This window comes from Watersipora subatra, chromosome 1, assembly GCF_963576615.1.
Source record: "Watersipora subatra chromosome 1, tzWatSuba1.1, whole genome shotgun sequence".
Lineage (NCBI taxonomy): Eukaryota > Metazoa > Bryozoa > Gymnolaemata > Cheilostomatida > Watersiporidae > Watersipora > Watersipora subatra.
The window spans coordinates 41,001,221-41,023,937 of record NC_088708.1 but is presented as its reverse complement, the minus strand read 5'-3'; the positions used below and the strand labels follow the sequence as shown (position 1 = coordinate 41,023,937).

The 22,717-nt window shown below is 38.3% G+C and overlaps 1 protein-coding gene across 1 annotated transcript in view; it reads right to left on the bottom strand.

Moving 5' to 3' along the window:
- Positions 1-22,717, bottom strand: part of LOC137403600 (separin-like) — a 47,629-nt gene that overhangs the window by 18,122 nt on the left and 6,790 nt on the right. Inside the window, exons 11-16 of the mRNA XM_068089569.1 lie at positions 20,257-20,390; positions 19,188-19,294; positions 17,613-17,771; positions 11,539-11,688; positions 10,474-10,684; positions 3,341-3,441 (exon numbers count right to left, since the gene is read on the bottom strand). Coding sequence (XP_067945670.1) covers positions 3,341-3,441; positions 10,474-10,684; positions 11,539-11,688; positions 17,613-17,771; positions 19,188-19,294; positions 20,257-20,390 — 862 coding nt within the window. The remainder of the gene's footprint in view (positions 1-3,340; positions 3,442-10,473; positions 10,685-11,538; positions 11,689-17,612; positions 17,772-19,187; positions 19,295-20,256; positions 20,391-22,717) is intronic.

Below are 22,717 nucleotides of genomic sequence, written 5' to 3'. Positions count from 1 at the left end.
AAAATATGTCTGATGTTTGGAACTTTTAAACATAAAACCGTATTAACAAACCCGATACCCGAAAAACCCGTTGGCCAGGAAGTACTGTGTCAAGCACTACCACCGACCCAATACTCGAAAAACCTGAAAAACTCAACAGAAGGTGCCGAGTCTACACGAGTTGGCCAAGAAGTACTCGTGCCCAGCACTAGCCCCAGGTATGCATGACCTTGCAGCAATGGTATGGGTGGTCCAGGTGTTATTTTTATGACTCATCAGTACGGAGTAAGCGGCGGAGCTAGGCAGCCGGCTCTACATTATATTTATTGATACATTGGCATAGATATATAAACCATAGATATGACATAGATATATAAATAAATGTGATTTTGTCACCTTCTCCCACTAGCTCCATTATTAACAACAGTGCAGTCAAGCATGAGGTACAATACAATGACGTTACCTCATGCTATTTAAGTCTGACAAGGCAACGATGGGAATAGCTATTATTGGCCAATCTAGGTTTATATATCTGTGTACATTAGACACTCCACATTATAACATGGTGTCAGGACCATAATTATATAGTGTGGGTTATTACGAATGGATAGTGATGGCAGGGGACGGTTTGCGAGCTCCAAGTTGCTCTATATCTACTGCTGGCAACCCCAGTGAGACTAGTAAAAGCCGGTATGAATGGCTTGAACAATTTAACTTTTATATGCTAGCAACAGAGAAGTTAACAGAAGGGGAGAAATCCAAGTAGCCATACTGTTAACCGTACTTGGGCCACAGGGTCAGGAGATATTCCAAACTGAGAATGTCAAGGAGGCATTCCCACCGCAAGTGAAAACTATGAGCAATACATGTTTATAACAGAGTATAGCTTGCAGGTGAATCGTTTGACAATTTTTCAACTGCGCTGCACGTACTCTTATCTACTTGCAATATAAATGCTGACGAACAAAATCGTGTTCTGATAGACAGAATTGTATGTGGCATTCACTCGTCAGAAGTCAGAGAAGACGTTCAACTTACATGGCAATGCAGATTTTAACAAAGTCGTACAGTTGTGTCGTCGGACGGAAGCCACAAAACATCTTACCGATATGAAGAGTAGCAAGAAAAATGCTAGTATTAATGCCATACAACAACCGACTCGTCCAGCCCACAGGAATAAGAATGGCGCAAGAATAATTTATTGTAAATACTGGAAGTTGAGTCACCATAGAGGAGCATGACTTGCATGTGGCAAAAAGTGCCATAACTGCCACAACATGAATCATTTTAGCTAAACTTGAATGGCACCACAATGTAAGTCTGTTGCCAAAGCTGCAGATGAGCTAGTAGAGACCAGTGGATATCTGAAAGACAGCCTTTATTGAGGACGACAACAAGAGCCAAAGATAATGGTCTATTATTGTAAGGTGCAATAAAAAATTACTACATCTTAAAGTTCACAGTCGAGCTTTTTACACACAAACATTATACGATGTCTTAGCTTATCTTCGATCTACACTGATCTACAGTAAATTACTGTCACCTTCAGTTCTGTTACTGTCAATAAATCTAGTAAACCATCTTCAGTTCATACCGCAACAGCTCAAACTTCAAATTGTAGATCCTAACCTCATTGAGAAAGCTTCAGGGAGTGCCAGTCTCAAGATGTGTTTAACACAAGCCATGCTAGGCGGCCTATTGAAATGTGTGCGGTTATGAGAATTTGATGCCAGCTAAGCCATCGGCATTGGGTAGATGGTGTGATCATACAGCGAATCGAGACAACCAAGAGCTTTTATGTGAATATTGGCAAGGGTAGAGTTTTCAGAAGGAACGTAAAATTCTTGAGGCTATACAGGGAAGCCCAACAACCTTGCAATTTTCGCATTCAGAAAGTACATGTAGAACCCTACGTAATTTTATGACAGTAGAATATAGGCAAGCACAAGATTTAGACCGCGGTGACATAGGGTCAGATACCACACAGCCTTAACATCCTACCCAACAGCCCAGTGGTATTCATCAGTCACTCACATCTGCACAAACAGGTCAGATACCACACAGCCTTCACATCCTACCCAACAGCCCAGTGGTATTCATCAGTCACTCACATCTGCACAAACAGGTCAGATACCACACAGCCTTCACATCCTACCCAACAGCCCAGTGGTATTCATCAGTCACTCACATCTGCACAAACAGGTCAGATACCACACAGCCTTCACATCCTACCCAACAGCCCAGTGGTATTCATCAGTCACTCACATCTGCACAAACAGGTCAGATACCACACAGCCTTGACATCCTACCCAACAGCCAGTGGTATTCATCAGTCACTCACATCTGCACAAACAGGTCAGATACCACACAGCCTTCACATCCTACCCAACAGCCCAGTGGTATTCATCAGTCACTCACATCTGCACAAACAGGTCAGATACCACACAGCCTTCACATCCTACCCAACAGCCCAGTGGTATTCATCAGTCACTCACATCTGCACAAACAGGTCAGATACCACACAGCCTTCACATCCTACCCAACAGCCCAGTGGTATTCATCAGTCACTCACATCTGCACAAACACACAACTACGTCAGGTCTCGTATCTAAACCGTCAGTGAGGTGCCCCCAACCAGAAAATTATTTTCAAATACTGAGCATGTAACATCTATCACTTTGCCTTGTAAGCTGCATCCGCCAGCCTACATTTTAGTTAACTCAGCTTCAACATTTTGTTGTAAATATTTTCTATTTTTATGCTTCTGTATTGACTGAAAGTTTTAGTTGTATGTTTTCCTGTCCTCCAAAAAAGAGGACGTTATATGTGCTGTAAGTATTTGTGACCTTGCAACAACAGGAGCTTACCTACTATTTCCAAGAAGAGCAAACTTGTTCAAAGGTTCATTGTTATATGTATTCAAAGTATGCAGTAACCTTGAAGCAATGTCGTGAGTGGTCCAGGCGTTATTTTGATGACTCATCAGTAAGGAGTTAGCAGCTGAGCTAGGCAGTTGCTTTACCTTATACTAGCTATCAATACATTCATACCATAAACAGCCTGCTGGAAACTCTGCGTTATAACACTGACAATGGAGGAATTCCTGGACTATCGATAATACTTATTCTTTTGAGCATGCATCTGCAGCATGGGAAAACTGTTAAATATTTGATTATCCTAAATGCCAACAAAAGAATTACAACAGGCGCATGTTCGCTCAAAATTTATAACAAACTGGATAAAATATTGCTGTTATCACCCCTGACTTTTACCAAATATACCGGTAGGTAAGCAATCAATCAAGCAATGTTGTGAACAAGCTGATGGTATGTTTAAATATGTCAATGAAAGTGGCACTAACCAATGGGTAGAGAGTTTGCTGCACTCTTGAAGTCTTTAAGATTTCGCGCTGACTTAATCTTTAGAATGGGAAATGCAGCCTGTGGTTCTTTCATATGCTGACTACAAAAACGAAACATACATCCACGTAATAGCAATGGCAACTTAATAGAAACTGTAACACGAATTCCAAGTTTCCTTTAATACATAATATATGGAGTTATGGACTGTAAACTGGTGGCAGAAGTGATAGTGTTACTGACGTTAGCCATTTTGTAACTGGGTGGACAAGGCCCACTCACGACTCAGTTATCATCTGATGCACTGCCTATCACTGTCTATACATGTACCAGTTAAATGGTTAGTAGGAATGGCCACCTCTCTTATCAGTAGCTGCCTTCCCATCTCCACACGCTAAAGCCTCCCTAATGACGGCCTACTATATCCTTACAGTTACAATCCCTATGCCATCATACTTTGAAGACGGATCCTACATGCAGTCACAATGACCTCTGACCTCTATGTATGAACACTTTCGATGCAAAATTTGTGTAATTGTTTGTGTTGACATGAAAAGTAGTTTTCGATATGCAAAGACCCAATTTTTTAAGGGTCACAATTGTGAAAAGCTAAAATAATGAAAAGAATGTAAATTAGGTTAAATTGAACTTATCCCGACTAAGTTAAAATATTTGTGCAGTGTATTTCTAATACTCAGTCTACCAATGAGTGCAGTGTATTTCTAATACTCACTCTACCAATGAGTGCAGTGTATTTCTAATACTCACTCTACCAATGAGTGCAGTGTATTTCTAATACTCACTCTACCAATGAGTGCAGTGTATTTCTAATACTCACTCTACCAATGAGCTTATGCAGTGTATTTCTAATACTCAGTCTACCAATGAGTGCAGTGTATTTCTAATACTCAGTCTACCAATGAGTGCAGTGTATTTCTAATACTCACTCTACCAATGAGTGCAGTGTATTTCTAATACTCACTCTACCAATGAGTGCAGTGTATTTCTAATACTCACTCTACCAATGAGTGCAGTGTATTTCTAATACTCACTCTACCAATGAGTGCAGTGTATTTCTAATACTCACTCTACCAATGAGTGCAGTGTATTTCTAATACTCAGTCTACCAATGAGTGCAGTGTATTTCTAATACTCAGTCTACCAATGAGTGCAGTGTATTTCTAATACTCACTCTACCAATGAGTGCAGTGTATTTCTAATACTCACTCTACCAATGAGTGCAGTGTATTTCTAATACTCACTCTACCAATGAGTGCAGTGTATTTCTAATACTCACTCTACCAATGAGTGCAGTGTATTTCTAATACTCACTCTACCAATGAGTGCAGTGTATTTCTAATACTCACTCTACCAATGAGTGCAGTGTATTTCTAATACTCACTCTACCAATGAGTGCAGTGTATTTCTAATACTCACTCTACCAATGAGTGCAGTGTATTTCTAATACTCACTCTACCAATGAGTGCAGTGTATTTCTAATACTCACTCTACCAATGAGTGCAGTGTATTTCTAATACTCACTCTACCAATGAGTGCAGTGTATTTCTAATACTCACTCTACCAATGAGTGCAGTGTATTTCTAATACTCACTCTACCAATGAGTGCAGTGTATTTCTAATACTCACTCTACCAATGAGTGCAGTGTATTTCTAATACTCACTCTACCAATGAGTGCAGTGTATTTCTAATACTCACTCTACCAATGAGTGCAGTGTATTTCTAATACTCACTCTACCAATGAGTGCAGTGTATTTCTAATACTCACTCTACCAATGAGTGCAGTGTATTTCTAATACTCACTCTACCAATGAGTGCAGTGTATTTCTAATACTCACTCTACCAATGAGTGCAGTGTATTTCTAATACTCACTCTACCAATGAGTGCAGTGTATTTCTAATACTCACTCTACCAATGAGTGCAGTGTATTTCTAATACTCACTCTACCAATGAGTGCAGTGTATTTCTAATACTCACTCTACCAATGAGTGCAGTGTATTTCTAATACTCACTCTACCAATGAGTGCAGTGTATTTCTAATACTCACTCTACCAATGAGTGCAGTGTATTTCTAATACTCACTCTACCAATGAGTGCAGTGTATTTCTAATACTCACTCTACCAATGAGTGCAGTGTATTTCTAATACTCACTCTACCAATGAGTGCAGTGTATTTCTAATACTCACTCTACCAATGAGTGCAGTGTATTTCTAATACTCACTCTACCAATGAGTGCAGTGTATTTCTAATACTCACTCTACCAATGAGTGCAGTGTATTTCTAATACTCACTCTACCAATGAGTGCAGTGTATTTCTAATACTCACTCTACCAATGAGTGCAGTGTATTTCTAATACTCACTCTACCAATGAGTGCAGTGTATTTCTAATACTCACTCTACCAATGAGTGCAGTGTATTTCTAATACTCACTCTACCAATGAGTGCAGTGTATTTCTAATACTCACTCTACCAATGAGTGCAGTGTATTTCTAATACTCACTCTACCAATGAGTGCAGTGTATTTCTAATACTCACTCTACCAATGAGTGCAGTGTATTTCTAATACTCACTCTACCAATGAGTGCAGTGTATTTCTAATACTCACTCTACCAATGAGTGCAGTGTATTTCTAATACTCACTCTACCAATGAGTGCAGTGTATTTCTAATACTCACTCTACCAATGAGTGCAGTGTATTTCTAATACTCACTCTACCAATGAGTGCAGTGTATTTCTAATACTCACTCTACCAATGAGTGCAGTGTATTTCTAATACTCACTCTACCAATGAGTGCAGTGTATTTCTAATACTCACTCTACCAATGAGTGCAGTGTATTTCTAATACTCACTCTACCAATGAGTGCAGTGTATTTCTAATACTCACTCTACCAATGAGTGCAGTGTATTTCTAATACTCACTCTACCAATGAGTGCAGTGTATTTCTAATACTCACTCTACCAATGAGTGCAGTGTATTTCTAATACTCACTCTACCAATGAGTGCAGTGTATTTCTAATACTCACTCTACCAATGAGTGCAGTGTATTTCTAATACTCACTCTACCAATGAGTGCAGTGTATTTCTAATACTCACTCTACCAATGCGCTTATGAACTTTGAAACCTGCATTTTCATTCTCGTGTCTCCAAGGTGATGCAACAATAAAAACCCTTTTTACTCATTATTAGTTTATTAATTTAGGTTTTCCTTTTAGCTGCTTTATGTAATTTTATCTAATATTTTAGTTTTGATGCTATATGTAATCAAAGTATGTAACATGTTTTTGCGCTGTAAAACGAAGTATAACGTATTTCTGTAAGAATATTTGCTCCGACAGATGGCAATATCAACATACAGAGCAAATATTGGCAGATTTTTGCTTCTAATATTCAGTTTTGACTGTTTTTTAAAATTTTCTTTCAATGCAGGAAAATGCTAAAAAAACTTCACGTAAGGCCTCTCATCGGTACAAGCCCTATGAGGGATCGTTCAATTTTTGAAACGAAAACATTCAAAGGTTAAGAGATACTTAACAGCAGCAAAAGATACTAGATTGGCAGAATTCAAGACCTCATCAAGTTAGTTTCGAACGTGGTCATCTAGATCATAGAGTTATCTCCCCCTAGAGTGATAACTGTGCATTCAACAACACGAGCATTTCCGGTGCCATCAAGGAGCGTTCAGGCCACGCCCCTTTTTTGTGCTAGTCACTCGTAGTGATTGACAGAACAATAACATCAGCCATGAGAATGATCATTAATTTGCACAGTTAAGATAGTAATTATTGCTCATATTAAAGAGATGATGATTATAGTTTATTACTCTAATATATGCTTATTATTTAAAGCAATTCAATACTTACATGACTTGCAAAGACACTGAATAGACAGTGTTAAGTAAGTGAGTTAATGCAATCAGTAGATAGATACTCAGATACTGCATCCCAATACATACATACATATATATATATATATATATATATATATATATATATATATATATATATATATATATATATATATGTATGTATGTATTGGTAATGGGATTTGTGTCTCTTGCCTAAGCTCTGAGCTGCACTGATGAGGCTTCAATAGCCGAAACAGTACTGTCTGTAGCATGAGTATTATGCTCCCTCAGTTCGGTTTGGTTGAGCGCTCTGTGAGAGGTGCGGCACTACTAGCCTTTGTGCAAAGCTCATCACTTTTGTGATTTGAGCACTCTGGTGCCAGCACATTGACTTTCTTAAAGTCTGTGAAGCAACTTAGTTGTTTCGTGGCAGGAAGTCAACTCTCATTGGTAATGGGATTTGTGTCTCTTGCCTAAGCTCTGAGCTGCACTGATGAGGCTTCAATAGCCGAAACAGTACTGTCTGTAGCATGAGTATATATATATATATATATATATATATATATATACATGTATATATATATATACATGTATATATATATATATATACATGTATATATATATATATATATATATATATATTACTGGTGTTTATAAATTATCAGTCATGAGAGAATTGATCTTTCCTTCCCTTTCCCTCCCTCTTCAATCAGCCTGTTGTGCTTTGTGATGTAGTGCTTTATCCTGATGTCAAGATATTTGCTGGCTACCATTCTCACAAGCTGGAGCCTATGTTCCAACTCCATCTCAACCAGCTCACATTAGTGTGTAAAAAGCCTGGCTGGTTGATCCTCCATCAGGCTTTTGAACACCAATGCTTCTAGATTAGCGACTACACACTTTTGAGTCAAAAACATAGGGTCTAGGAATGTGAGAGTGACCTGCTCACACCGCTGCAGAATGGTTGTTACTGGCTGTGAAGGAATTTCCAAGTTGGAAATTCCAAGACCGGTTGGAAATTCCAATAACTAATCTATTAGCTACTAGCATTCTACTACTAATGTCTCCGTGGTGATTTCACCAAATGAGTGATCTTGTAAGACTTTGTTAAGGCTTATAAACTGAACTTTATTGCTTTTAATTGGGGAGAAAGGGTGTGAAGACCCCAAACTTGCATTTTCACTAATTTCCAGGCTCACTAATCTAGTATTGGTTTTGACTGCCAGTAATGTAGTGAGTGAGAGATCCTTTTCTGCATTGAAGCGAATCAAAACATCGAAGAGCACCATGGAGCAGGCTCGGCTAAATAATCTTCTAATATTTCACATATATAAAGATGTTGAAATAGATACAGAATCAGTTATGAAATATTTGTGTCATCGACACATTGACAGAACTAGAGCTATTGCAATAAATAAGTAATAGCTCTTGTTCTGTCAGTCTCTTACAGAAATTTGTAGTGTCATGAGTTTTATATTGGTCGTTGAATAAAAAACACGTTTTGCCTACTATGAACCATAAAAAATATATTTATATAGATTTTGATGCTTACAATTGATTGCCTTTATGCATACTTTGAGGGTTGTTGATGCTTAAAAGGTCTAGAGCTTCGGGGTGCTGCCCCGAACCCCGTTGCGAGCTGCCACCCCCCCAGGTGTTCATAACGAGTTGCCTAACATTTACAGTTCCACTTTGCAACCAGGGAATACAGTTTAAAAGTTAGCATGGTAAGTGTTGTATACAGTATATTATAATATGTAAAAATAAATTTTCTGTCCAAAGACTTCTTTATTACTCGGGCAACGCCGGGTAGTACAGCTCATGGTTAATATCAGTCAATTAGCTTTCTATCACACTAATGTAATACAACCCCAGTATGACCATCTATCTTATCTATGAGTAACTGATTGCGGACTGATTGCATTAACTCACTTACTTAACACTGTCTATTCAGCGTCTTTGCAAGTCATGTAAGTATTGAATTGCTTTAAGTAATAAGCATATATTAGAGTAATAAACTATAATCATCATCTCTTTAATATGATCAATAATTACTATCTTAACTGTGCAAATTAATGATCATTCTCATGGCTGATGTTATTGTTCTGTCAATCACTACGAGTGACTAGCACAAAAAATGGGCGTGGCCTAAACGCTCCTTGATGGCACCGGAAACGCTAGGGTAGTTATCACTCTAGGGGGAGATAACTCTATGATCTAGATAGGTTTGCTGCACTAAATTTAATGTAATTTCAATTTAAAACAAAACCTGAATACCCTGAAAATTAAATCAACTAAAGAAGACTAACTGCTACTATAGATAGACACCAACAAACAACTTTAATAGAAAACGATTACATCACCATGTTAAATTTGCTGAGCAGGTAATTATCTGTTTAGCCTACTGTAGTCTAGCCTGTCTTGACAAACTGTTGTTTTTGCGGAGTTGTTCCCCCATCGAGCGGGCCAGCAACACAACAGCCTGTCACAAGACGTACCGCACGTGATGCATCAGCTGCACCGAAAGGGATTTGTTCTCTTCTGTCCATGCGGCTTGACTGCGATGTTATGGCGGTCGCTTCATTGGTAATCACAACGAATTCCGCGCAAAAATTTATGTAGAAAAAATAAGATTACAACGTTTAACCAGCGACCAGTCCCTGCGGTAAACTTTAGTAGTACTTGAGAACTTAGGCAACATCAGCGACTAAATATGTCGTTATTTGTGCGCTCAGTCAGTTTTATTTCTATTTTTGTATCAGTCAGTTTTATTTGTTCTTATGGATTTTATTTTCAATTTATTTTATTCTTAAACTCTACTAACGTTTACAACAGAGACTGGTCTTTGGTTAAACGTTGTAATCTTATTTTTTTCTACATAAATTTTTGCGTGAAGTTCGTTATGATTACCAATGGAGCGACCGCCATAACATCGCAGCCAAGCCGCATAGACGGAAGAGAACAACTCCCTTTCAGTGCAGCTGATGCATCAGGTGCAGTACGTCTTGTGACAAGCTGTTGTGTTGCTGGCCCGCTCGACGGGGGAACAACTCCGCAAAAACAACAGTTTGTTTAGACAGGCTAACTGTAGTCTAGCATTAACATAAACTTACATACAATGTTCTATGACTTTGAAAAACCAACATCTTCAAAGGAATGACAACTCGCAAAGAAGGTCTCTTAGGCACGGGAACATAACAGTGCTTGTTTTTATAACACGCTGTCCTAGCCATAATGCTTATCCATGTTCTCTAAATCATACTCACTACTCTTTTTGAGCGCTAACAAGGTTAGACTTGTGGGTAAAGGTGATAGCCTGAGTTTCCATGAGGTAGAAGGCGGATAGCCAAGAGTCCGACTGTTTATGATGAAGTACAGCCAATGACTGACAAACAGCCTTGTAAAGCTGATATGGAGGCCTAGCAGAGATGCTCATCCATATAGCAGTTAGTCTGTTGATCAATACCTGCCTTTCCGCTGTAAAATATCATACAGCCCTTTAGGCTATCAACTTGGTAGTTGGTTGAACGAGTTTTACATTTTTTTGCATCGTCTAAAACTTTTTGACAAAATGGCTAATGTCTACAAAAAGCAAATAAATAATTTAGTTAAAAGATAAATTTTATAGCTCTTGCAAAACTTCATGTCTGGCATGGTTTGAGCCATGCGGAACTACTTTAACACCTAGTATCTTGTGACATTCAGCTGATACAGTAAGGATTGGATTCAATTACTAAAATATAAAAATATAGGTTCATATAAATAGTTGAGTACTTATACGGTTGAGATATACACATGCGTGTCCCACGACTAGAACACCGAAGAGGACTCACTACAAGCTAAGTCTCGGCTTCATTATGGTGGTATTAATGCTATCACTAGTAACAACATATAAACAAGCTCACAAACATAACATCCATTTCAAAAGCTGCTGGGAAAATCATAAAAATACTGATGTAGACAGTGTCTGATATATACATATATATGCATAAATTTAGGCCGACTTCTAGCATTCAATCCTTCAAAAACCACAATGGGTAAAAAAATTAAAAATAGAGCAATTTCTTTCTGAACACAAGCTTATCCTATCACAACTAGATTCGACCAGTAGAATTTAGGACATTTCGATTATTTTAAATATAAAAAATTGCAGTAATACTCTTTCACTATTTACAAAAAGATATAACCCAAAAAATGAGCATCTAGAACTAAGTTAACCTATCAATAAAATACAACTGAACTAAACTCATAGGAAAAACAATTCATCTAAAGCAGGGTCCATACCAAATTAGTCACCCCTACACGCCATGTTACAACAATACTGCACTCACAATCAGTAGGAATGGTTAACGGAGAGATGAACTCTTCTGTGGGGGAGGTAAGAAGCTCTGGTGGTGAGCTGTACTGACTGGGAGCAGACGCTCGCATAGATTCTGCAGCCGAATATTTGCGATTTCTTGGCCTTTGAGTTATTTCATCACCTGAAAGTTACAGTAAGTTACTTTTAGAATCCAACCAATCACTACATAACAGCACCATAAAATACAACCAATTGTTCAAATATTATTATATCATAGTAGTTTAGATAATGTTGGATTATGTTTTGAAGTTGTCTGCTCGTCTTTATTATTATTCAACTTATATTTTACCCACAATTCTTTTTCTTCTTCCCTTGCTTGATTGTATCCTGATAATGGTGGATGTATAATAAAAGGACTCAACTATAAATCCCTTATAATCGCGTATAAAACAATAGGTTATGGGCCCAGGAAGACTCTAATATCAAGCAAGCACCATGGATGATAAACTGTCTGTGGATAAACTTAATACGTCCAACTATTCTACATGGCGATTCAAACTGAAACATTTGCTCATTGCAAAGGAACTTTATGAACATTGTGACGGTAGTATTGCAGAGCCAACGGAAGGTGCAGATGCTAAGAAAGCTTATATAAAACAATCACAGAGAGCTCTTAGTCATATTGTATTGGCGATCAGTGATGAATTCATATATTTGATCACTGAGTGTGAGACACCGAAAGCAGCGTGGGAGAAGCTACAGTCTCACTTCGAAAGAGACACACTAGCAAATCGGATATATCTAAAGAAACAATATTTCAGAGCTATCATGCGTGATGGTACATCTATAGAAAATCATCTAAAATATATGAAGGATATTGTAAACAAGCTCACGGCTATCAAAGCCCCGGTGAGCGAGGAAGATCAGGTAGTAATGCCGAGTAGCTATGCAACTGTCGTGACAGCCTTAGAAGCGCAAAAGCCTGAAACCCTAACATTAGAATTTGTTCAAAACGCGTTACTCAATGAAGAGCAGAAACATGGTGTAAAAGCTGCCGAAATGGATTCTGGTGAAAGCGGCAAGTATGGAAAAACGACTTCAAATTCTGACACTGCCTTATATACTGTTGGAGATAACACGTATGAGAGAAGATGCTATAACTGCAATTCACCATATCACATGGTCAGAGATTGCACAGCGCAACAGAATAGTCGAGGTAACTACAATCGTGCTAACTACAATCGTGGAAACTATAGTCGCGGAAACTACAGTCGTGGTCAGGGCCGTGGTCAGGCGAATCAGCATGGAGCTAAATTTGTGACTGAATCCCAAGCAACGGAAATTCAAAGTGAGGAGAGTGCTTTTCTAGTAGGAGAAAATATAGCGGCAGCGAAAGAATGGCTCATTGACAGTGGGGCAACTCGTCACATGACTCCTGAAAACGGTGGTTTCAGTACATAAACAAAGTTTGACCAGCCTGAGAAAGTTGCTATAACGGACGGCAGAGTTTTGGATGCCATAGGCTCAGGTAACATTATGATATCAGTGTCCGTTAGCCGGAAAGTGAAAAGAAAAGCCACTCTCCACGATGTACTTCATGTACCAGATTTTAAACAAAATCTATTCTCTGTACAGTCGGCCGCTAGTAAGGGTATGATAGTACAATTTGGCCACAGTAGATGTTGGGTTAAGAACAAACTCCACCAAATACATGCTATGGGAACTCTCGTTGGGAAAATTTACTATTTAGATCTGGAGTCGTCTGATCATAAAGCTAATCTAGCGTCGTCGTGTAACGATATATGGCATAAGAGACTCGCTCATATCAATCCTACCGGCATCAGACTTATGAACCGTGAACAGCTTGTTACAGGTGCCGATCTGTCTAACGTAAGTGTAGGTACCATATGTGACCCTTGTGTGAAAGGTAAAATGGCTCGAAAACCGTTTATAGCTAGAGATGGTATTAAATCTACTAGAGTGCTAGAACTAGTTCATAGCGATGTATGTGGTCCAATGCAGAATAAATCAATTGGTGGCAGTAGATATTTTGTGAGTTTTATTGATGATTTTAGTAGATTTTCGTATGTGTATTTTATCAATGAGAAATCGGATGTATTTTCTGTATTTAAAGAGTTTGAAGCCTTGGTGACCAACCAAACCGGCCAGCCAATCGGAACCCTTCGAACTGACGGTGGAGGGGAATACGTATCAAGCGAATTTGAAGAATACCTGCGCTCTCAAGGTATTCAGCATCAACTAGCCGTTAGATATTCACAACAGCAAAATGGTGTAGCAGAACGGTATAATCGCACTGTATGTGAATTAGCCCGCGCGTTAGTAATCGACGCCGCATTACCGAAACATTTCTGGGCTGAGGCCATTTCAACAGCTGTTTATGTTAGGAATCGTGCCCCCACTACCGCTCACCATGAGCCCACAACTCCATATCAGCAATGGTACAACTGTAAACCAAATATTAGTAATCTAAGGGTGTTTGGTTCTTTAGCCCATGCTCATGTACCAAGTGAGCTCCGTCAGAAACTGGATGATAAAGCAGAGACAATGATGTTTGTTGGCTATAGCTTTAGATCGAAAGGCTATCGTTTATATAATCCTTCTACTAAGAAAATCGTAGTACGCCGAGATGTCGTGATAGATGAAAATAGGTTAGGGTTACCAGAGTCCGAGACTAACCAATGTGAGGATGAAGACAACTCCGAAAAGCTGACAGTTGAATTACCAGAACCTGAAAATCACTCAGCAGTTACACGAAAATCACAGCGAAACCCCAATCCTATTGTAAGATTCGGGGTTGATGAGTATGTCAATCATGTGGCTTGCCTCACCAGCAATATAACCGAACCGCTAACAATGTCAGAGGCTATGTCTAGTCCCCAATCGAAGCAATGGATGAACGCTGCCTCCGAAGAATACACCGCATTAATCGATAGTCAAACCTGGACATTAGTAAAACTACCGGCTGGTCGTAATTCCATTGGTAGTAAGTGGGTGTTCAAAACCAAGTGCAAACCCGATGGAAGCGTGGACAGATTCAAAGCTAGATTAGTAGCCAAAGGGTATAGTCAAAAACAAGGAATAGATTACGATGAAACATTTGCACCAGTAGTGCATCGGTCATCACTTCGAGCGCTTTTATCATATGGCACGGATAGAGGCATGTTGATACATCAAATGGACGTAGTAACAGCTTTTCTCAATGGTAAAGTTTCTGAGGAATTATTTATGACACAACCTGATGGATTTGTATCGCCTGGAAATGAAGAGTTGGTATGCAAATTGAATCGCTCTCTGTATGGCCTAAAGCAATCATCACGATGTTGGAATCTAGTCCTTGATGAGTATCTGCGGCAGCTTGGCTTCTCTCCTTCGAGCGTTGAACAATGTGTCTATGTACGTAACGACCATGGCGATCAAACGATATTAGCGGTCTATGTAGATGATATCGTAATCCTAAGTGACACTGATCAATCGATGAAAATAATCAAAGAATCGTTAAGTTCAAAGTTTCAGATGAAAGACCTAGGGCAACTGCAATTTTGTCTAGGTATAAACGCGGAATTCAGACACCTCAGTGAAGCTGCACCAGAAATATTATATTCAGCAGATTCTTGAGAAGTATGATATGTCTGACTGCAAAAGTGTAGCAACCCCGTTCGCTACAGATATACAACTAGTGAAGGATGACGGCAGTAAATCTGTGGATCACACTCTATATCAATCGATCGTAGGCAGTCTTCTCTACGCATCTACAGCTACACGACCAGACATCGCACATTCTGTGGGAGTGTTGTCGAAATTCAATTCCATGCCGACCCAAACGCACCTCACTGCCGCAAAGCGCGTTCTCAGATACTTAAAAGGCACCATGGACTATGGGATTACATTCAACAAAACTGACACACAACCCGTTGGTTATTCAGATGCTAACTGGGCTGAGAACGACGAATCTAGACACTCGATATCCGGAAATGTTTTTATGTCTAGCAGTGGGCCAATCAGCTGGTTCAGTAAACGCCAATCGACAATCGCTCTGTCTTCAACAGAAGCCGAGTATATCGCAGCTTTCGAAGCTGCAAAAGAGGCAGCCTGGCTACGGCAATTATTCGTTGACATTACTCGAGAGACATTACCACCAATAGTACTCCGCATAGACAACCAATCGGCCATCAGCATAGCAAACGACACTAACGTTAGTAAGCCCAGCAAACATATGGATATAAAATATCATTATATTCGACAAGAAGTCCAAAACCACAATATAGTCACTGAATATTGTCCAACTGATGATATGATAGCCGATATCTTCACCAAACCCCTACCTAAAATTCGTTTCGAGAAACTTCGTGTTATGTTAAATGTGGGATAGACGCCTGGCTGGCCGGTAACTAGGAACATTATTATTACAGGGTGTACGCTTCGTATTTGCATATATTATTTTGTTGTGAAATTATCAAAACTATGTGGGAGTGCTCAAATATTATTATATCATAGTAGTTTAGATAATGTTGGATTATGTTTTAGAGTTGTCTGCTCGTCTTTATTATTATTCAACTTATATTTTACCCACAATTCTTTTTCTTCTTCCCTTGCTTGATTGTATCCTGATAATGGTGGATGTATAATAAAAGGACTCAATTATAAATCCCTTATAATCGCGTATAAAACAATACCAATCACTACGTAACAGCACCATAGTATCAACCAATCACTACATAACAGCACCATAGAATACAACCAACCACTATGTAACAGCACCATAAAATACAACCAATCACCACATAATAGCTCCATAGAATACAACCAACCACTATGTATCAGCACCATTAAATACAACCAATCACCACATAATAGCTCCATAGAATACAACCAACCACTATGTAACAGCTCCATAGAATACAACCAATCACTACATAATAGCACCAAAGAATACAACCATTCACTACATAATAGCACCATAGAATACAACCAATCACTACATAACAGCTCCAGAGAATACAACCAATCACTACATAACAGCACCAAAGAATACAACCAATCACTACATAACAGCACCAAAGAATACAACCAATCACTACATAACAGCTCCATAGAATCCAACCAATCACTACATAATAGCTCTATAGAATCCAGCCAATCACTACATAACAGCTCCATAGGATACAACCAATCACTACATGACAGCACCAAAGAATACAACCAATCACTACATAACAGCTCCATAGAATCCAACCAATCACTACATAATAGCTCTATAGAATCCAGCCAATCACTACATAACAGCTCCATAGGATACAACCAATCACTACATTACAGCACCATAGAACACAACCAATCACTACATAGCAGCACCATAGAATTCAACCAATCCCTGCATAACAGCTCTATAAAATCCAACCAATCTCTACATAGCAGCTCCATAGAATACAACCAATCACTGCATAACAGCACCATAGAATACAAACAATCACTACATAACAGCTCCATAGGCACAGAAAATGAGATAATTCCAAAGCCCACTTGTTTGATGTAAGCTATCGCATGTTATTGATCCCAATAATTTAAACTAAAAATGTATAAGAGAAATTTCTTGAGGTTTATGATTAAATTGATTTTTATATTAAGCAAATAATATGCAATAAATAGATCTGAAGTGAATGTCAATTGTACGTCTGCAACAAAGAATGAAGCTATTACTAATCTGTGGTTATCACACGCTATGTATATCACTGCGTAGACCACATACATGAAGAATTTACAAAAGAACAGCTCACAGACATCAGGATTAAAAATAATATTTTGTCATGATCCATTTAGGTTACTCTAGTAACCATAAGCTATAAGCAAGGAGTGAAGAGTGGAGCAGCTCATTTGGACTAACAACCGATATTAAAGTCAGCGATCAGGTGTGGTCCGACAGCCCTGACACCAGAATAATAAATTGTTAACGACTTCACATTGTAATACGACAATCCTTTTTCAAGTTGCTAATTACAAACATGCTACAGCAGAAGTGAACCTGGCTTCAAAGCAGGACAGAACGGGCAAGCTGCAGCTGACACACTCAAGGGTACTCAAGCCTACCTCTTAATAGCTCAATGCCTTGACTATCGTTTGAATCTCCAGAGCCAATTGTCGATAGGAGACCACTTCTCGTTTCTGTTGAAAAGTCTTGCTCGGGTGAAAAGACCTCAAGCACAGGGGAAACCTCCAAGTTGAGTCGATGAGCAGAAATATTCTCAGCTAAGTTAAAACAGCTAGTGCTATACATGGCAGGTTTAGAGACCACACAGTAGATCATGTGATACAAGAAGGTAGATCATGTGATACAAGAAGGTAGATCATGTGATACAACAAGGTAGATCATGTGATACAAAAAGGTAAATTATGTGATACAAGAAGGTAGATCATGTGATACAACAAGGTAGATCATGTGATACAACAAGGTAGATCATGTGATACAAGAAGGTAAATTATGTGATACAAGAAGGTAGATCATGTGATACAAGGTAGATCACGTGATACAACAAGTTAGATCATGTGATACAAGAAGGTAAATCATGTGATACAAGAAGGTAGATCACTTGATACAAGGTAGATCATGTGATACAACAAGGTAGATCATGTGATACAGTAAGGTAGATCATGTGATACAACAAGGTAGATCATGTGATACAACAAGGTAGATCATGTGATATAAGATAGATCATGGTTTACAGCGACTAATGCAAACCAGGGAGCAAACAAGGGGGCAGATTTGCAGACACTGCTTATTGACCCCAATATGCTTTCTGTTTTCTCGACAAATTTATGTACGACAAAAGCCATTTTGCGATAAATGTGCTGTCTATAAGGAAACCTTAAACTTTTTAAACCGTTAGACCTTTAAAGCACGCTATTCATGAACTGAAAAATGCATTTTGGCTGTTTTGAACTCTTCGGCAATGATTTGGGTACTAGCCAAAAAGCGTTGCCATACACCACATGCCAAAAACAGAAACTTATGAGTCGTTCATCAACAATCTCAAGCATAATATGTAAGGATAAGCGTTCACATATGTCCAGCGAAAAATGCTGAAGTATGAATGAAAAATATAAAGAGTTGTTTTTTCTTCTTTTTTCAAAACCGGCTAAGATGAATGAGGAAACAACTCTCAATTTTGTCATTTATGTTTACAGAGAAAAGCTAGTGATATATCCATAACCCATTCAACCAGCATCTCACTAACTTTGCCGAAGTTTTCACCCAGCTATTGTTGTTGAGGTCACAAATTTCACTTTAGTTAACACAACAGTACATCATCTACAAAAACGCGTCGCTTATCTCTCAAAACTTTTCCCCTCTAAACAGACCTTCGAAGAGAATGCTGACAAGAGAAAATGTGATTGCTGGTATCTCAAAGTTATTTACTGCTTCATAATCGGGTAAGATGTTTAAAAGGTAAGACTGAGCTATGACTGTTTGTTTATTTTGAAAATTTCCACGTTGGAACATGTATAATATACTGTTAGTAATCAAATAGTATGAATATAATATTATTATATTTATACTATTTGACTTTGACAGTTTATGGGAAGGTGAACGACTAGACAGGAAGCCCCAACACCTGACGACCAATTAGTTAAGGAAGTAGAGCTAAAGCTATAAGACAGACTCACAATCAGCCGAGAGACTGCGCAATGTCTCCCTACTAGAACTCCTGATCCTCCTCGTACTCCTGATTGGTCTCACCTGCTCGACCATGTCTCCACTACAAGTCTTTCCTCTAAAAACCACATTCACCTAATGTATAAGAAGTTGGGTTGATGTACAACCAACCAGGGTGCTGCCTGCTATGATATACATACTTGACCTTACTGACTTTTCATTATTAACTGTGGGTCAAAAGACCTATAAATGTACTCCTTCAACCTGATGAGCGCAGCGCATCATTCGCTTTTTGAAATGGATACATGGTCACAAATAGAGTAGCGGCGATCTCAAAACAAGGACCTGGAATAACTGAGAGCAATTCAGTTGCGATGAACAGCCTGTTGCGATGCACTGTTTGTTACAAGGAAAATCAAACGCACTTGAGCAGCTGTTAATGGTCGAGCTGAAAATCCATGAAAATTTAAGTCCACATTTGAATGTAATTTGAATGTCAATGCTAGTAAGAAATAGCAAGCTTAAAAAAAATTAAAAACACCTCCAACCGCAAAAATTTATAAAAAATGCTAAAAGTATTTTCTGAACTACAAGCTTTGAGCTAATATCAAATTAAACCAGGAAGACACCTTCATGTTAATAGTATGGGTTTTTGATTTGGAATGAGCCACTCGAATACTGCTACTGTACTGAGCCTTTCTAACTGTTATGTTGATCAAATAAGTTCATTTAATTCATGGTGAGTCACAGCAACACAGATACTAAATGTTTTGATGTCGTTGATACTGAAAATTTGTTTACTCTATGCAATGATGATATGTAATCTTTTCTGTCTACTTAATAGTTTGTTTATGTATTGTATTACATCTTTCTACCATACATTTGTTTTAATGTAAAATTATCTGCAGGATTTATGAGGGAGTTACAATAGGTTTCTAGACAATAGAACGAATTAAATGCATTATAGTGTATTCTGATAGAAATAATGGTTTCAATATACAAAGCACATCTTCAAGTGACTTCGTACATGAAGGTTTGATTGTACCAGTTCGTAAAAGATAGCTGTCAGAAAGTGCTTACCTTTTCTTAGTAGACTTCTTCTCTTCCAAGGCATCATCATCACAAAACACTGATATTGGGGTGTTCTTGGTATTCTTCAGTTTGGTTGGTTTTCTGGCTAAGGGGCTGGGAGCGTGTCTCAGGGACCCCAACTTCTGTTAGCACAATAGAGAAAGTCAATAAGCTAAGAAACACCGCTAAGGATGGCTATGTGCTGATTAGACAAGATCTATGAGCAGGCTCACAGTGGATCATCTGCGTTATGGTTTGACCGAGAGAGGATAAATCAAAGAATGACCAAATAAATAATTTGCTCATGGAACGAATTATAAAAAAACCATTGAATAAATGACGAATTGAACAAATGAATTGCTAAAAAATATGAAAAATATGTATCGTATATCCTCGCATACAAGCTGATCCCGCATCCAAGCCGACCCTAGAAAAACAGCCTTAATTTATAAAATTGCGCATACGCCGTACATACCTATCACAAGTAAAAGGTTGCAGAAGAGAATTAAGGAAAATGATGACCATTATTGTTACATTTTACTTTTATTATAAATGGTAAAACTTTTTCAGCAGTATTAACGATACTATTGATGCAAATAAACTGCACGTAAATTTGTATGAACACGCAAGCGATCATGTATAACCATGCAAGCGATCATGTATAACCACGCAAGCGATCACGTATAACCACGCAAGCGATCATGTATACCCACGCAAGCGATCATGTATACCCACGCAAGCGATCATGTATACCCACGCAAGTGATCATGTATAACCACGCAAGTGATCATGTATACCCACGCAAGCGATCATGTATACCCACGCAAGCGATCATGTATAAACACGCAAGCGATCATGTATAAACACGCAAGCGATCATGTATAAACACGCAAGCGATCATGTATAAACGCGCAAGCGATCATGTCTATGACCAACTAACCACAAACTATTATAGCTGTCATGGTGTACTACTAGCAACCAAGCGCTGATTCGCATGTGTGCTTGCACGCTCTTATCGTGGGAACAACTGATAGATAGGAAAAAAGGCGAAACGAGCTAGTTTGGTTTTTTAAAGAATATTCAAATGCAGCTTTTCTTCAAGCGCAAAACTTCGGTACGATATAATATAACTATAAACAAACTGTAAGTAACAGGCTACCAGCCCCATGCTTAGCATGATTTAAGTTACGATATAGTTGTCGAAATCAAGTTGTCATTTCATATGTGTGCGATCAAAACTATGCTCCCTTAGCTTTTTTAGTTTTCAATTCAGCTTATAAGCGAGAATATACAAAAAATCTATATATATAAATCTCAAAGTTTGTGTTTGTGTGTGATTTGGTTGGTCTGGCTATAGCTATTAAAATATTGAAATGAAGAATCAGTATCCAGAAGATTTGATATCAGAACCTCCCATTCCCCAGGCGGTATGCTGAACCATTGAGCTAAATGAGATTGATGGATTCATGGTGCGATATATGTTGCTATGTGGGTGAAAATATGCATACTTCCCTGCGTTACGGCGCAACGTCATTTTATGCTTGCTCTCACAGGTCTTATTAGTAAGTTTAGCAATACTAACTTGCTCAAATTAGCCATCCATTGGCAATGTGCCAGGCTAATGGCAGGCAACTACATTAACTGCTACTGTTTTATAAGCTGTTTTTTTAATACCCGTCCAACGCCGGACATTTCGCTAGAAAATCAATAAATTAAAGAATGAACGTTAACAGCGCGATAACAACGCTAGTGTGTGATAAAATCGCAAAATAGGCTGAACGCCGAGAAAAATGAGCTTAAAAAACGTGATAACAATGCTAGCTTGTAAAAAAATCGCGCTTTTTTGAGCTCATTTTTCTCGGCGTTCAGACTATTAAACATCCTGTAATAAGCTACAAGCAATGTTAAATAGATTATCTAACTTTTAGAAAAGACTGAGATTACTTTGAAGGCTGAAATTAGAAAATAATGAGTTTTAAGACACCCATTTCCATAATTCTAAATTGGACTAAACATTCCCAACATCCGTCCCTAAAAAGCTAGGCTATGTCACATATTTATGGGCGAACTTGTTCTGTTGATTGTGTCATTTGCGACACCGATACTGAATCACTGTAAAAAACCTTCAAAAACAAAAATGGCTAAGTTAGTGGACCAATCTTTATTTTGAGTACAATATCAGAATCAACGTGTCTGATTTACCTAAAAAAAACGATGAAAGCTGTTCGTGACAGTTATGGTTTAATGCAAATAATGAGTATCATCACTGCTGATACAGATCGGCCAGTACAATATACAGTACAGTATACAGTAAAATATACAGTACAGTATACAGTACAATATACAGTACAGTATACAGTACAATATACAGTACAGTATACAGTACAATATACAGTACAATATACAGTACAGTATACAGTACAATATACAGTACAGTATACAGTAAAATATACAGTACAGTATACAGTAC